Source organism: Schistocerca serialis, chromosome 3, assembly GCF_023864345.2.
Source record: "Schistocerca serialis cubense isolate TAMUIC-IGC-003099 chromosome 3, iqSchSeri2.2, whole genome shotgun sequence".
NCBI classification, from domain to species: Eukaryota; Metazoa; Arthropoda; class Insecta; order Orthoptera; family Acrididae; genus Schistocerca; species Schistocerca serialis.
Window position 1 is genome coordinate 929,982,728 of NC_064640.1, and position 17,771 is coordinate 930,000,498.

General features: G+C 44.5%; 1 protein-coding gene across 2 annotated transcripts in view; it reads left to right on the forward strand.

The window, feature by feature from the left end:
• Positions 1 to 4,850, forward strand: part of LOC126471198 (neurogenic locus protein delta) — a 1,411,427-nt gene extending 1,406,577 nt beyond the window's left edge. For both annotated transcript variants that reach the window (XM_050099311.1, XM_050099312.1), the window contains 3 exons: positions 1,998 to 2,298; positions 2,666 to 4,059; positions 4,258 to 4,850. In XM_050099311.1, coding sequence (XP_049955268.1) covers positions 1,998 to 2,298; positions 2,666 to 4,059; positions 4,258 to 4,387 — 1,825 coding nt within the window. In that variant the 3' untranslated portion in view covers positions 4,388 to 4,850. The remainder of the gene's footprint in view (positions 1 to 1,997; positions 2,299 to 2,665; positions 4,060 to 4,257) is intronic.
• Positions 4,851 to 17,771: the final 12,921 nt, after the last annotated feature.

The following is a 17,771-nucleotide window of genomic DNA, read 5'->3' on the forward strand; positions in this document are numbered from 1 at the left end:
ATTGGTGGTAAGCAGCGTGATAGTGACGAGAGAATTTTGACACGCGCGTGCTTTAGCGGCAGCCGTGGGAATGTCGCCATTTTCGGCGGCTGCCGGAGCGCGGAGTGTACCCGCGCGGTGGCTTACGGAGAAAGCCATCAGCCTCGCCTCCATACAAAGGAGGAGGCAGCTAGCGCCAACCGGCCGCTATCGTGGCCGTCTTCTTGCGCCTAACGAGCTGGTGGCGTTCGGCGGTCTGCGGGGGCGGCTGTGTGCTCACATTCCTGGCCGTGCCAGAATAGGGGCAGGCGGCGAATACATTAGACAGCGCAGCGCTAATTAGCCCTCTGGGTAGCGGTCCCACGCCGATTAATTGGCCGCTACCTGCTGAGTCCTCGTCTTATCCCTCCAGTCCGCTCTAGTCTGTAGTTCCATTTTTTTTTTCTGGCCGTATTACCTTCCGACGCCCAATTTTGAAGTTCAGAAACAACCGGTCTATTACAGGGAATAAGTGTTGCAGCGAGAAGGGACTCCTCCGTATAATGCTTGTTTCGGAGGGAGTGGCGAGGTACGTGGGTTACATCGATAGTGACACTTGAGTCGGCGCGAAACGACTTCCTCTCGTCTGCTATACCACATCTTTGAGTATCACTTATACCCAACGCGCTCAGTTATTAGATCGATATAGTCAAAATACGTCATCCCCGAAAATTCTCATGTTTCCATTGAAGACGCTACCTGGTATCTTAACACAAGCTCGTGTACTCTGTCCGTTCTTATCAGTGCTTTTCAAAAATTCCATTCCCAGGAGAACGCCCTCATTTATCAGACTTTTGACTTTATATTATAACAGGCCATCAATTAATGCCGTAGTTAAAGAACTGTAGCTTCCTGATGGCACCTCTCACCACTGTTAAAACACGCTGTAGTGTTGTTTTTGCTCTCCAAAACATCGCCCACACGCGACTGTGCACTGTGTGTTATCGTTTCAGTAGTAAAGCCGCCGTTTTTATGGAATATTCGAAGTTCGTTGGTGTCAGGAGGTACAGTGTGCCATATTACCAAAAACAAAATGTTCGTTGGAATTTCGACGAATGTAGTGTTTTACATGATTAAACATTTAACTTGGTCGCTGTGTATTAACGCAATTTTGTGTTACTTCCTAGCATTTACCTACTAAAGTACCTTTACATTATGATTGTGCATTCGGCACTTCTGTGGGCATTGGTCTTAAAATGAGAAACAATAATTGAAACATTAACCACTTAGTCTGTTATCCTACCACACTTCAGTACATACTCATTAGCAAGAGTCCTGTTAAACAGGTATCGCTTTGCAGGTAACCTGAGAGGCTTTATGATAATGCTTGTGAGCATGAGGTGTTTAGGAGAACTGAGGGGTCTTGAAAATCCTAATTATCAAATTGTAGTGAATTGGCATTTTCATTTGCAATGAAGCTTCACTGTCATTTGTACACTGTGTATTGTTATACTGACTATATCTTGTAATATAAAATTTATAGATAGAGGTATTGAGATTTGTTTAAAATCTGCAGCATTATTCTTTAACAAGGTGCAATCATTTATATTCTGTCTGGGCTGGAAAAATCGTGGTGCATCTTGTAGTCCTCGCACTAAGTCAAGTGTATCTTCACAGACTGCTTAAAGAAGAGTCAACTGGATGCTGTGTAAAAGTTAGCATCCTTTTCTTAAAGACATTAAAAGCAATCCACAGTGTGCATTCTACTACAATCTTGTCATCATTGTTGTCACTGTTGTTCCTAGTTGAGACTGAATGCTACAGCTAGTGTGCAAGTCTATTCATCTCTGCATAACTGCTGCAACCTGCAGCCATTTGAACCTCCTCATTGTGTCAAACCAGATTCTTCACCAGTTTCGAACCCCCCCCCCCCCTGCTGTAACTATGATTGCTACACACAGGGCATTTGCATTAATTCAGCTATAAGATCATATTACAGCTACAAGTTTCAGGTGTACAGCATGCCCTATCATTTGCAGGTGCCACAGCGGCTGGAAGGGCCCCCTGTGTGACCAGTGCGAGCGGTACCCTGGCTGCCTACACGGCACCTGCCAGAAACCATGGGACTGCCTGTGCAATGAAGGCTGGGGCGGGCTCTTCTGCAACCAGGACCTTAATTACTGCACCAACCACAAGCCGTGCCGGCACGGTGGAACCTGCTTCAACACGGGCCAGGGCTCGTACACGTGCTCCTGCCCACCCGGCTACACAGGCACCGACTGTGAGCGCCAGCTGGATGACTGTGCCCACCACCCTTGCCAGAATGGTGGAACTTGCAGGGTGAGTAACCTTTATAATGCACTTCTGATCTGTAAAAGGCCAGGAGTGATTATTGTTGACATGCGTAGTGAAACCTAAAATAAAAATAATGAGAAAAACAGAAAAGCTGTTACAATCGAGACAGCTGGTAGCATTGTCAAACGTAGTGATGAGCACCCAAAACTACAGTATAATGCATGATTTTAAGCAGACATATGCCAATTAGATAAGTTTCCTTGAGAGGGATGTATCCTTCAGAATACACACACATTTTGTATCATTGCTACCAAGTTTGCATTCACTAAGAATTGTGTCTCCATTAGAATAAGTAGTGGATGGGTATTTAGAATGTGTAGCTATAGCAGGCACGTGTTTGTTTGTGCAACAGGAGAACGGAACTGGGAGCTTCCGCTGCGACTGCCGAAAAGGGTGGCACGGCCCGCACTGCGAGACGTCGGCACAGACGTGTGACAACGAGCCCTGCCGCAACGGCGCCACGTGCTCCGACACGGCACAGGGCTACCGTTGCCAGTGCCCTCCCGGCTACGACGGCGTCGACTGTGAGCACCAGATTGACGAGTGTGCCTCGGCGCCCTGCCTCAACAATGGTAGCTGTGTCGACCGCATCGCCGGCTTCGACTGCAACTGTCCTGTCGGGTTCTCTGGCAAGCGCTGTGAGATCAACATTGATGACTGCAAGGGCAATCCGTGCCTCAATGGTGGCACTTGCATCGACATGGTAAATCAGTTCCGGTGCCAGTGTGTGCCGGGCTACGTGGACTCACTGTGCCAGAACAAGGTGGACTACTGCCGGACCAAGCCGTGTGCCAATGGTGGCACCTGCACTGATCTGCTCAACGACTATCGCTGCGCCTGCCGGCCCGGATTCACTGCGAAGGACTGTAGTGTCGAGGTGGACGAGTGCAAGTCGAGCCCCTGCCTCAACGGTGGCACCTGTATCAACAGGGTGAACGCGTTCCAGTGCCGCTGCCCCGAGGGCTTCCACGGACCTGTGTGTGGTGACGAGGGCACGGCAGATGAGCATCAGGTCGTGCCTCCACCACCACCACCACCACCTGCTGTGCTGTCGACGTCTGCACCGGCCGAGTCAGCCGCCGTGTGGAACGCTGCCAACAGCTCGCACCACCGCCAGGTGGAGAGTCAAGATGGTGGTGGCCTGTCACCGGAGCACGTTGTTGTGATTGCGACCATCTCGACAGCAGTGCCACTGCTTGTGCTGGTGGCTGCTGTGGTTGTCATGTGCATGAAGCAGCGCCAGAAACGTGAGCAGCAGAAGGCAGACGATGAAGCGCGCATGCAAAATGAGCAAAATGCCGTTCACAGCTCGATGGCAAAGCGTGCGGGCCCTGGTGATGCGCACATGATCAAGAATACCTGGGACAAGTGCTGCAACAATGTGGTCGCTGCGAACACGGCGCCTTCTCCAGAGGACGGTGGTGGGGGTGGCGGAGGCGGCGGTGGCGGCTCGACAGTGCCCAACATCGTCAGTGTGAGTGCTGGTGTGGACAGTGATTTGTGCTACCCCAAGGCACAGGTAGTGGACAATGGCGGGCCTGTGTACACGTTACACAGGACGAGGTCGCAAAAACAGTTAAATACGGACGCAGCAGCTAACCGCAGAACGTCGGCTCTGCTCAATGTAACCAGCAGCGCAAAGCTGGAGAAAGACTTTGACAACCTGTGTCCCAGTGCGAGGACATCTGTGACGGCAGAAAAGAGGATATCTGTTCTGTCCGCCGACTCGTCGCTTTGCAATGCGAGGTGAGTCGTTTTGCCAAAACGGAACTTGTACTGCTTAATGTGTGTTTGCAAGAGCTTGATTAAATGTGGATGCACACGCTTGTCGAGCGTTTCCCTCGAAACGCTCCACACTCGTTTGCGTCATTTCAGTGGATGGCTACTGCGGGGACTGAGCATTCTGGGACTGGGAGTTCTAATATCGACTTCTCTTCTTTGCAGTGACCCCGCGTTGACAAAGCGAACGCATGACAAAGAGGGCAGCAACGTCCTGACTGGTCCCACAAGCAGCGTGTATGTGATAGATGAACATTTCCACCATCAGGACGGGCTACTCGCAACGGAAGTCTGAGTAGCCGTGCTGGATAGACTGTTGTCTAAAAATGCGGAACTCGTGTGGTGTGTGCCTGGTGCCGTTTGTCGGTGTGAATGTGTTCTCGAGTGACTGATGTGCTTAATTGAAAGACTTAGCCTTTTCAGCTTAACGATATGAATTGGCTGTTGAAGGGTGATGAGTGTGAACTTGGTGAAGAAGAGGAGAAAAGCACCTGTACAGTTATTTATTTTTTCTGAACTCCTAATTGGAAAATGTGCTTTTCCATCTCCTTCACAGAAAATGACGCAGGTTCATCATAGTACGCCACTGGTTGGTAGTAAGTGATGTACTAAATACTGATCATTGTAGTGCAACATTGTATCAGTAGATACCATTGTCACAGTGTAATCGGTTTACAAGAAAATGGAATAATGAAATTGTACGGCAGTTTCTCTCTCTCTCTCTCTCTCTCTCTCTCTCTCTCTCCCCCCCCCCTCCCTCTCCCTCCCCCCCTCCTTATCCCTCTCTCTCTCTCTCTCTCTCTCTCTCTCTCTCTCTCTCCCCCCCCCCTCCCTCTCCCTCCCCCCCTCCTTCTCCCTCTCTCTCTCTCTCTCTCTCTCTCTCTCTCTCTCTCTCTCTCTCTCTCTCTCTCTCTCTCTCTCTCTCTCTCTCTCTCTCTCCCCCTCCCTCCCCCCCCTCCCCCCTCTCCTTCCCCCATTTCTTTCTTTTTCTTTCCAATCACAGTGAATCTAAATAAATGACTATGCAACTGAGTATCGTGTGCGCGATTATACGTACATTATTTGTGATTTGTCTGAAATGAAACTAAGTCAGTAATGTAAAAACAACTGAACTATTTATACAATTTTTATTTTTATTTTTAAATAAAGGCTTGTTAATATTCCAGTTTTCCAATTTGCCTGTTGACTGAAACTTGATAAATCCTTTGTGAGAGTAATTTGTTCAGTAAAAGATAGTGTCATTTTATATAAAAAATTGCAAGAGTATTTGCCATTGTTAGTGTGAAGTGGATACCAGACACTTTTTTGAACAAAGATACATGTTCCTGTTACATTATTAAAACTAAGTCATTTTCCATGTTTTTGGGATGTCAGCAGAAAGGGAAATATTTGTAAATTTATAAGGGTTGTGAACCAATCCTACTTTAGTCACTTTAGATAATTTTAGACCTTTCTGCAACACCTAAGACACTAGCATTGTTGTAATTTGTACTTACTGTCATTTGTTTTTGTAAGTTTCGGACGAGTTAGGAAATGTAAAGACTTTAAATTTAAAAATAAGTCAAAAGACCTTTTTGTATTATAATGTAAATTTATAGAATGAATGGTAATATTCTGTAAATAGTTACAAATTTTCGCTATAACTGTTCTTTCCTTTAATTAAAATGTCATTTGGCTATTTTTCCAAGTATTGAGGTTGTTCCTGAAAGATGTGAAATGTCGTTCAAACCAGCAAGTGTTAGTAAAACTTCTGTTCAAGTTGAAAAAGCATTTCGCTCACTTTTCACGTCCCACTGTTCCTGAATTTAGGAAAATACCTGATAATACTAAATAGGAAAATACTGCTATTAAGTGCTGCACAGTACCTTCTGAAATGCTGAACAAGCAGAAGCAGATAGTGTGGTGGGTGACACTAAAATGTTGTGAAATAGCTAGATACCTTCCACCCCTGAATTTATTCTCTCTCTCTCTCTCTCTCTCTCTCTCTCTCTCTCTCTCTCTCTCTCTCACACACACACACACACACACACACACACACACACACACACACACACACACACACACACACACACACACACACACTCTGTCCCTCTAATTTTAATGGGAGAATTTTCTTCTGGCTTTCAGGAAAAAAACAATAGGTTGCATTAGGTTAGTTAACATCGTACATAAAGTTCAAGTAATGTTTAGTCAGTATGATTCACATGTTCTGGCAAACTGACTACCTAATTCCAGTGTTAACAAGACACTGTCACAGCAAAACACACCAAAATCGTAAGTTCTTAATGAATGTAACTGAATTATTAGGTGACACTGAGTAAAATGAATGTGTTACAGTGTTCCTGACAGTTCCTCAACTAATAGTGGTGCTCTTTCCTGAATGTGAAATGTTAATGCCTCTTGCCTTGGCTTCATATTTGGAACTTCTTTCCACATATACCGATTATTTTACTCTGTTGTTTCCATGGTTATGTATTGAATCTGGAAATTTCTTGGAAATGTTTAACAAAGCTGTGATAAGTTCTGAATTGAAACATTTATTATTATGCTGTACTCCCCACATACAATGCATAAGCAGGATTGACACTCTGTACTCTTTCGATACTATGCATTAAAGTCCACAAGAAACCCCACACAGGTGGAACACTCTTGTTCCAGAATACCATTTGGCCTGTACATACACAAACTACAAATCATGCAATAGTTCAGATGAAGTAGTTTTAAATTATAGTAAATTTTACATGATGACGTGGTGACAACTGAGCAGTCATCTCGGAACAGGTATGTGCCACACATAATTTAGTCTATATAGAAAAACATTAGGAAAAATAAGTGTCCATACAAACACTAATGGTACAACATTATGGAAAGTAGAAATACCATAATATCTGGACAGTTCAGGATGATTTAGAGTTGCAGAAATGTAGCTTTTGTCTTTGCTTACAGTACACATACAAGAGAGTAATGTTACCACTGTCTGAAAAAATTCAGGGCTGTAGTAAAGAAATGATTTAAATATTTGTGAATTTATTTAATGTATTTGGAAACAATTTGGACATCTAAAGTCAATATTCCCAGGTAACATACCTTCAACAATGCAACATTAAAAAGAATAGTGAGATAGAAAATGATTTGCTGCAGGCCACATACTGATCAAAATGTAACAAGAACTCTACAGGTAATTATTTTACACAGTTGGATTTACTCCCCATTCCTCCAGCAAAAGTACAAATGAAACTAACTTTTCTAAATAAAACATTTTCTTACCTAAAATAGCTCCGTTACATAACTGTAGCTACTCTTAAGCAACAAGTATTTTTACAGCTTATGCAGACAAGAGTAATGAAAAACAGAGGCCCATTCTTAACACTGATTGCATGGATGGTAACACAACCTATTGTTCATAAGAAGCAGAATTTTGCTGCACTCCTAAAAAGTCATTTCTGAACACTGGAGCTGGTACATACATGGTCTATATAATATTGCACATCATTATATAAAATGTTGTGAAAATAATATGAAGTAATGTGTGTAGTTCACAACAAATGAACACAGTGAGCACAATGAAATGATAGTATGAGTTCGAGCCAATTTCAATCTGATGTAGATCTAGGAAGACGAAGGTATGACTGACTGTTGTAGAGTTAATGAAAGGAGGCATGGCTATTTGTTGACTAAGAACTTCCTGCAGGTACCATTCATGAAAAATTGAATATTCCTCTCCCTTTCATGTACAAAATGGTTCAAATGGCTCTGAGCACTATGGGACTTAACTTCTGAGGTCATCAGTCCCGTAGAACTTAGAACTACTTCAGCCTAACTAACCTAAGGACATCACACATATCCATGCCCGAGACAAGATTCGAACCTGTGACCGTAGCGGTCTAGCGGTGCCAGACTGTAGTGCCTAGAACCGCTCTGCCACCCCGGCCGGCCTTTCATGTACAGATCATTTAATACAACAGTTGTTTCCTTTGCATTCGGGAGGACGACGGTTCAACACCACGTCTGGCCATCCTGATGTAGGTTTTCCGTAATTTCCCTAAATCGCTTCAGGCAAATGACAGGATGGTTCCTTTGAAAGGGCACGGCTGACTTCCTTCCCTAATCCGGAGCGACCGATGACCTCGCAGTTTGGTCTCTTCCCCCAAACTCTTTCCTCCTCCTGTGTGTGTTTGTGGGTCCTTGCCAGTGTGTTTTTATTTCCTCCAAGCGAGTACCATGCTAAAGAAACACCTGGTTCTCTGCGCGTATGTTTACTGTTAGGGATAACTGGATGGTTGTGTGCTCCTAAAGCTTTCCGAACGTTTGCGTGTAAAGTATATGTAGAGAATACAGCAGTTAAATGCTAACTTCTCGCAAGTCTAATTCAGCTGTCGTCCTGTTAATTGAAAACGCTCTCCTCTTTGATAGTATTAGGTGGATTTCCATACATACGGAATCACCGTCAGTAGATTAGTTACTGAAACTGCCAGTGTCCGTAGGCTCTAGTTTTAGGGTGGCTATCGATCGACTGAGATCCGTGACCACCACTACACGTCATCTGCACAGAGCTTCAACAACATACATCATAGATACTCAGTGCGTCAGAAGGGGGCAAAAGACAGTTAAGATCGAGTAGGATACTGTAAAATGCAGAGGTTGCGACGGGTTCGTTACCTATGAACAGCAAACAGAAACTGCTGGATTGTAGAAGTGTAAATACGAAACAACTTGTCATTCTTGTTTCCTATCGCGGAGGGCTTATTTTGGAGAGCAATTATTCACGGACTGGGTGATGTTGCTGACCGGAAGTTCCTGATGATACGCACAAATGAAATGCAAAACGTCATTCGTAGTGGCTCAAAGATACTTGAATGAACTGCACAACGCCGAAACTAGATTTTATGGAGCGATGAGGCTCAGAACGTTATTTAGCAGTGAAACGACTGTTGGTGAACTTAACAGCTGTTTGGCAACCTTTATTTACCGGAATGTGCTGAGACGTTGAATTTCAGCGAAGATTGTGAGGTGGTCTGGTGCAGCACCTTCTGGAGGGCTAAAACCATTAGTTTTGGTCGATAGCAGAATGAACGTTATATTTTACGAAAAGGGGCCTGTTTGGCATCAACATGATAGTGAACCTGTCCATAAAGTAAGGACCATTTCAGTGTGACTCGAAGGAAATCCAAATGTGCTAGAATGGCCTTCTTAAAGGCCTAATCTGATACTGTAGAACGGCTTACGAATGAACTAGTGTCTGTTTCGTACCGGGTCAATTCGCCAGAAACAGCTGTTTACTAGGATTTAGGGAGAATGGAAACAAATTTCACATTTATTGTATCAGAACTTAATGGAAAAACATGCAAAGATTAAATATTATAGTACAAAATAGTTGGGTCTGCGTTCCTTTCTCTTACAAGGCTGGCATCTGTGTTCAAATGGTTCAAATTGCTCTGAGCACTATGCGACTCAACTGCTGAGGTCATCAGTCGCCTAGAACTTAGAACTAATTAAACCTAACTAACCTAAAGACAGCACTCAACACCCAGCCATCACGAGGCAGAGGAAATCCCTGACCCCGCCGGGAATCGAACCCGGGCGTGGGAAGCGAGAACGCTACCGCACGACCACGAGATGCGGGCTGGCATCTGTGTAACGAACAGCAATGTATGTTCGAAGACTTTCGGATTAGCAACACACGTTAGCGGAGAAAGTTCTGCATTCTAATCGGGTAGTCCAAACTTAAAACCAAGCTGCAAACTTCAGCTATTATTTCACATTTCCTCACGTGACACTAGTGTTGAGTAAATGTGCGCTGAGATCAGAAAAGTCAAATGTCTGCCCTAAAACGTAGATTGGAAGAGCGATGTTGCAAGACTAATTTACTGGTTTTTTGAACGAATTCACTATTACTTATTTTTTATGCGACTGTAACAATAGTATTTTTCCAAATCAAAATATCCACGGGTGTACTGCCGGTCGACAGTGTCCAACAAGCACAATATTTCGGCGATCATACATGTCGCCATCGCCTGATGATGGCGACATGTATGATCGCCGAAATATTGTGCCCGTTGGACACTGTAGACCGGAAGTACACCCGTGGATATTTTGATTATCAAATACGCCGGGAGAAACTCAAGAATCACAGTATTTTTTCCAAATTACCAGCGTCTCTCACATTGTGACCACCTTCCAAAAGACTGAATAATCACCTTTAGCAGCGCGGATCGCTGCGAGATATGCAGGCAGTGTGTCATTAAGGTTCTGGAGGTTACCGACAAGGATTTGGAGCCATGCCGACATCACTGCCGTGGCCAGCTGTGCTGGGTTTCTCGGTGGAGGATCCAAGGCGCGAACAGCCCAATCGAAGAGGTCCCACAGATTCTCGATTGGGTTTTAATCCGGGGAGTTTAATGGCCGTAGCAGTACGATAAACTCATCCTGTTGCTCTTCAAACTACGTATGTACACTGCACTATGTGTGACGCGTAAATTATCCTGCTGGTAGACGGTATCGTGCTACAGACATATTGCATGTAGGGGTGCACAACGACAGATACATTCTTGTGTTGATCCAGTGTGTCTTCCAGAATATCACCCAGGGAATGACACGAAAACATTCCCCAGGCCACAACGCACCCTCCTGGTGGCATTGTTTGCTTTCAGACGTTTCACGCCAACGCTGTCGCATAAAACGTGATTCATCTGTCGGCACTCAATGGACGTCCAGTTGCAGTGTTGACGTGCGAATTGCACCATTCGGCAACAGTGAACAGCAGTCAACATCGATGTATGAACCGGAGGCCCGTACGCAGCAACGTTCGCTCAACGGTTGGTAGCCCCTGCGTTCAGCTGGGCGGTCATTGGCTCACAGTCGCACATCTCCGCAGCCGTCGTTCACCCGTGTCATCTATGCCGGTTTTGGATAGCATTTTGACATGCACGGTATACTTCCACCACGGCGGCAGTCGAACAGTTTACTGAATTAGCCGTTTCGGAAATGCTTCCACCCTTGGCCCGAAAGCCAATAATTATGCCCATTTGGACGTCAGATAAATCGTTCCGTTTCCGCATTAGAACAACGACTGCACTGTTCCCGCGTCTCCCCAATACACTTTATATACCCTCCACTGCTAGTGCTGCCACCAGCCGTCTGCGAGTGGTTATTGCATGTTGACGTCGAACATAGGCAGTGGTCACAAGAGTGAGGGGGCCTGTAGAATCCCATAGGGCATGTCGTGAAGCTAGTGAAGTACTTTGAGGAGACGAAACTGTGTCGTCGGACAAATGGGCTCTGTGGTAAGAGTCCACTGGCTTTCATATGCATTGTTCCTTAATATATGGTGTGATGCCATATTTTGCCAAGCATGGTACAAAGACGAATAATTCATTCATAACAATATAGATAATACCTGTAGATACAGTTTTAAAATACTAACTGGCCGAGCGGTTCTAGACGCTTCAGTCTGGAACCGCGCGACCGCTACGGTCGGATGTTCGAATCCTGCCTCGGGCATAGATGTGTGTGGTGTCCTTAGGTTAGTTAGGTTTAAGTAGTTCTAAGTTCTAGGGAACTGATGACCTCAGATGTTAAGTCCCATAGTGCTCAGAGCCATTTGAACTAAAAATACTAACACCACCCAAAAGGAATAATATTTAAATAAGAAAGTGAATTTATCAGCTTATGGTACAGACATGAATATCTTGAAATTATAATATTTACAGTAATAAGGAGGTACATAAATAGCCCTATCCCTCACAACGCTACACACTGCACTTGCGATACTTGATGTGAAGACCACTGTGAGATGCCAACAGTGTCCTTATTGCCTGTAAGAAATCCTAATACCGTCCTTGCATAATGAACGAAATGTTGAACTCAACAGAGTAAGTAACTTTAATGTCATCCATCACTTGGACGTCCATTAATATCGCATTTTCAGCAAAATGTGGTTTACACACGGTGCGGCAACTGTTGCGTCAATGGTGCTTTTTACGGAAATAACTTCGGGTACCTATTTGGCCTATTAATTGTACAGTTTTGTTCCCTGTGCTGGAACAAAATATTGAATCCTGTGTTTTCACGCAATTTCCTGTGAATTTAATAGCATTCACATGGTGCTTGTACAAAAATGCGTAAACTTGAAAATGTAAACGAACGACGAATTCGTCACACAGAAATATACGCTGCGTAAGTCTTCGCCACATTTCGTGTTTTAACTTCAAAATTATTTCATGTATCTATGAAGGACAAAAAGGGAAAAAAGGTTTCTCCAGTAAGTTTGCCGAATTTTTAACGAACCTTTATTTCAGTGAAAAAACCAATAACAACTACAAAATGGGCCAACAGCGGGGAATGCAAAGCAAACTTTAACAGTAACCTAAAGAGGGATTTGTGATCAGTCCGAAACTGGTAATTCTTTAATTTAAATGAACTTTTTAAAACCATAATTGTGGGTGGTTGCTGTTTTAAATTAAAAACCTTATAACAATTTTGTTCTGGGTACGTGTTAAATTTTTGTAGTTCTTGTTTGGTGATGACGCTGACAACTGTTCAGTCTTGCTCTCCAACTTTTTAAATACATCATTACAGTGACTCTCATTACTACTGTTGGTCACTATTCTGTTTAGGGACCGTGGGCAACAAATTCCCGTCGGAGCAATCCTGATTTAGTTCATTTACCTTAATAATTTCAGACTAATCACAGAATGACTGCTTTAGCAATGAGAAGGTCGATTCCGTCCTAAAGTTTGCCCTGTTGAGCTGTTGCTACGTTTATGGCGCTGTCTATGTCAACAGAACGCAAAACTCAAACTCTCCACTTCAGAATTGTGTATGCTGTTGTACATGTGTTGACGATATGGAACTTTAATAGTGGCAACTATTTATTTACAGCTCGTACAAAATAAATACGTGTTTCAAAGTTTTACTGACCTTCAAACTAGTCACCAGCATTGTGTATAACCCGTTACCAGCGATGTGGATGTGGTAGGATACTCTTAGGAGTCCCAGCTGTGTTGACAGTTCGAGCGGCGTGGTCTATTGCCCGACGAACCTGTAGCACTTCTGAAGCGAATGCCGTGAAGTGTGTCCAAGTTTAGAAATCGAGTTGAACTCATGAGGGCTTAAGTCAGGGGAGTGCAGTAGGTGGTATAGGACTTAGCAGCCTAATCAGTCAAACAAATCAGTAACAGGTTGCACTGTACGTGCTTGAGCATTGTCTGCAAAATGATGGTCAGGTACTGCAGAAAGTGTCATCACTTCTGTCTCTGTGCTGTTCATTTTTGGAACACAACCTACGAACAGCTTAGGACTATGGTAAAACTGCATCTGTTATTTCTAAATTTTCCATCTGTGTGCCTGTTTTCTCTTATTGGATTTATGGTTAACTGCACTGTATTGCTGCCGCAAATCCTCTATTTTAGTGTTTTTCGATCAACATCCAGTGAATTATCTATATAATATCTTGCTCCGTATTCGAGTTACTTTCGATCAAATATTTTCGTGGAATCTGCTTGCAAAAATTAGACAAAAATCAGTCTTCGGCTGTAATGGACGCAAAACGTCTCCATTGGAAACGTACAACGTTTGTAGGTTCCTCCACAGCGAGGAAACTATTTTCTTCTCCCGCAGTGTTCTTCGTTCAAACAAGATGATAAGTCCCTTCTGTAACAGGTGTGCTGTGTTAGTGAAAAATGTGTTTTTTCTGCTTCAGTGGAAAATCCCCCAAAGTTACAAACTCGATTTCATGGTGTGTGCGAATGTCTCTCGTAATTTCAGATAAACGATGAACAGTTGCAATTCCAGATAGACGTGTATCTGCAAAACAATAAAGGTCGTTGGGATGAATCCTCTCTTGTATCTTCAGTGGGCATTTTTTAAAGTATTTATCTTCTGCGAGTGATTTTAGTTTACTATCTACCGTTCGAGAAATTTTCACAGTTTCAATACTGTGCAGTTTTGCAGTCGAAATGCTGGTTCTACAAAGCGATTGGTACATGATATGCTACGATTATAAAAATTCATTGAAGCCAAAAAGAGCTAAGTAGCCAGAAGACATGGTCGTTTCTGAATGTAACTTGGTTCACATACTCACTTTTGGCAGGTACGTAAATGATAAGAGTTTCATTTCTCTGACAGCAGATCGGCAATCAGTGTGTTAGTGTCGTTCGTATTGCTGCAAGGTGTGGGAGGTTTTATGAGGGTTGTGAACATCGTTAGATGTTGACTCATCACTGAGAAAGGCACGGGGAGGCAGCGTACCGGTCTGAGACAGCGTCATCACCCGACATACTTTGAAAGGGACCTCATTGTGGATCGTATTGTGCAATATCCAGAATTATGGGTTGTGTGGCAGTGTCACCGTGTCAGACTGCATGGGAACGTGGGGTCATGCATACTCATCGTCAAGGTTCTGGTCGACCATATACACTATGTGATCAAAAGTGTCCGGACACCTGGCTGAAAATGAGTCAGAACCGGCTTTCATCAGAAAACTCCAGTATGTTCTCACTTGACAGCACTGAAGCCGCAAATGGTGTTGGTTTGGGGTCAGCGGTATGCACATAACACTGCGTCTTACTAGGAGCTGTCGTTGAAGTATCCGATTTTCAACAGTTTGTTGCGTCACTGGGATGTCAATTCCTGCTGAAAATGCTGCTGCAGATGCAGTACGTCACACGATGATGATATGCCCTCCATGATGATATGCCCTCTCGCTAGTGCCACGCGGCCGTCCGCAGTCCTGTCTCCTTTCGACCGTACTTTCTTGTGACCATCGCTGCAGCAACATCCCTGCCAACTCTTTCTCCAGTATGGCAGAAGGAACATCCAGATTCTTGTAGCCCTACCACACGGCCTCGTACAAGCTCAGTCAGATGCTATGAACGGCATCTTTTTCGCCTTAAAGGCATTCTTGATTAACATCAGCTCATCACGTTCAATTTCAAAGGTAACTAACGATCGCGACCGTTACAGAATGTATTTAAAGCAAATCTGATTTACATCCTCATAGTAGCGCTGCTTGCGCCAATCTTACGCGCCTGGCGCGAAATTTAAATAGACATCATCTTTCAATGTAGAGACATGCCTACCAATTTTTGTTTACGTCTCATCTTCCTTCTTGGTGCTGCCACTTTTCTCCGTCAGTGTATTACTTAATTATCCAACTAACATGGACACTACGAAAAAAGTGGAAATGGAAAAGATTTCCCAGGCCTTGAAGCTAAATGAAGACAGGGAAAGCAGCTGCACCTGATACTATCCTACTATAATTCTTGAAGGAACTGTGAATTTTAGAAATCAGGTAGTTGGGCAAGAAATACATCACAATGCGCGCACTCTAAGATCTGGAAAGAAGCAAAAGTTACCTCGGTGCAGAAACCCGGAAAGACTGAAGGTAACTCTAAGAATTTCAGACCGACGTTCCTGCTATATATGTCCTGTAAACTATTTGAGAGAATATTACTGAGAAAACTAACTACATACATGGAAGCTACCCTCACTACCTACCAAGCGGGTTTTCAAGCAGGCACAAATTGTTGCTATCAAATGCTATCCCTCACGACCTGTACTGAGAAAGGCTTCCGAAACAATACGAAAACCGACCTGGTTCTCATAGATTGTTTACAATACAGTATGGACTGAGTGTCTATTACTTAAGCTAACTAGCAAAATCAAATGCAGACAGACTTACACGTTACCCAAAAACATGTTAACAGGCAGGAAAACCAAGGTTTCATTTAATGGCATAAACGGCAAAAGCATAGTTCTGAATAATGTCCTGTCACAGATTACGGCACTAGTATCCATTATTTTGAATCTATATACACTATGTCATCAAAAGTATCCGAACACCTGCCTGAAAATGACTTACAAGTTCGTGGCGCCCTCCATCGGTAACGCTGGAATTCAATATGGTGTTAGTCCACCATTAGCCTTGATGACAGCTTCCACTCTCGCAGGCATACGTTAAATAAGGTACTGGTAGGTTTCTTGGGGTATGGCAGCCCATTCTACACGGAGTGCTGGACTGAGGAGAGGTATCGATGTCGGTCAATGAGGCCTGGCACCAAGTCGGCGTTCGAAAACATCCCAAAGGTGTTCTACAGGATTCAGCTCAGGACTCTGTGCATGCCAGTCGATTACAGGGATGTTATTGTCATGCAACCACTCCGCCACAGGCCGTGCATTGTGAACAGTGCTCGGTCGTGTTGAAAGGTGGAGCCGCCATCCCCGAATTGCTCTTCAACAGTGGGAAGCAAGAAGGTGCTTAAAACATCAATGTAGGCCTGTGCTGTGATAGTTCGACGCAAAACAACAAGGAGTGCAAGCCCCCTCCATGAAAAGAAAAAAAAAAAACGACCACGCCATGACACCACCGCCTCCGAATTTTACTGTTGCCACTACACACGCTGGCAGATGACGTTCACCGGGCATTCACTATACTCACACCCTGCCATCGGATTGCCACACTGTGATTCGCGACTCCACACAACGTTTTTCTACTGTTCAATCGTCCAATGTTTACGCTCCTTACACCAAGCGAGGCGTCGTTTGGCATTTACCGGCGTGACGTGTGGCTTATGAGCAGCCGCCTGACCATGAAATCCACGTTTTCTCATCTCCCGTTTAACTGTCATAGTACTTGCAGTGGATCCTGATGTAGTTTGGAGTTCCTGTGTGATAGTCTGGATAGATGTCTACGTTTTACACATTTCGACCCTCTTCAACTGTCGGCGGTCTCCGTCGGTCAACAAATGAGAACGGCCTGTACGCTTTTTTGCTGTAGGTGTTCCTTCACGTTTCCACTTCATTATCACATCGGAAACAGTGGACCAAGGGATGTTTAGAAGTGTGGAAATCTCGCGTACAGACGTATGACACAAGTGACACCCAATCACCTGACCACGTTCGACGTCCGGAAGTTCCGCAGAGCGCCCCACTCTGCTCTCTCACGATGTCTAATGATTACTGAGGTCGCTGATATGGACTACCTGGTAGTAGGTGGCAGCACAATGCACCTAATATGAAAAAGTATGGTTTTTGGGGTATCCGGATACTTTTGATCACATAGTGTGTAACTGCAACAAGGGAGGATATCGATATTGTGGAGCAATCACATCTGCGCCTGCCATCCGAGAAGCAGTAATGGACTTCGTGCAGCATTCTGTGACATCCCGCACTATTGGTGGGAGGCTAGCAGCTGCGGGACTAATGCGTAGCCTGCCGTTAACACTGCAACGCGATCGACTTCGTTTGGAGTGGTGCTGTGACGGGGAAGCATGAACTGGTGATGAGCGGCGTCAAGTGGTGTTCAGCGATGAATCGTGGCTTTGCACTACCCCAGACGATCATCGTCGACGAACGGGGAGGAGGTTCCGTTCTCCCAATGTTCTGAAGAGGTACAGCGGTGTTACTCGTGGAGTCATACTGTGGGGAGGCATCAGGGATGACTTCACGTCACGGCAGGTAGTAATTCAGGGAATTATTGCAGCACAACGGTAAGTCACGGATAAGCTGTGTGTTAATGTGTTACCTCTCGTGCGATAGCAATGTGGTGCCAGTTTTCAACAGGACATTGCTCATTCACATGTGGCATGTGTCTCTATAACCTGTCTGCGTGATGTTGAGGTACTCCCGTGGCCAGAAATACACCGATATCTGCTCCTGACAGAACGTGTGTGCTGTTATTC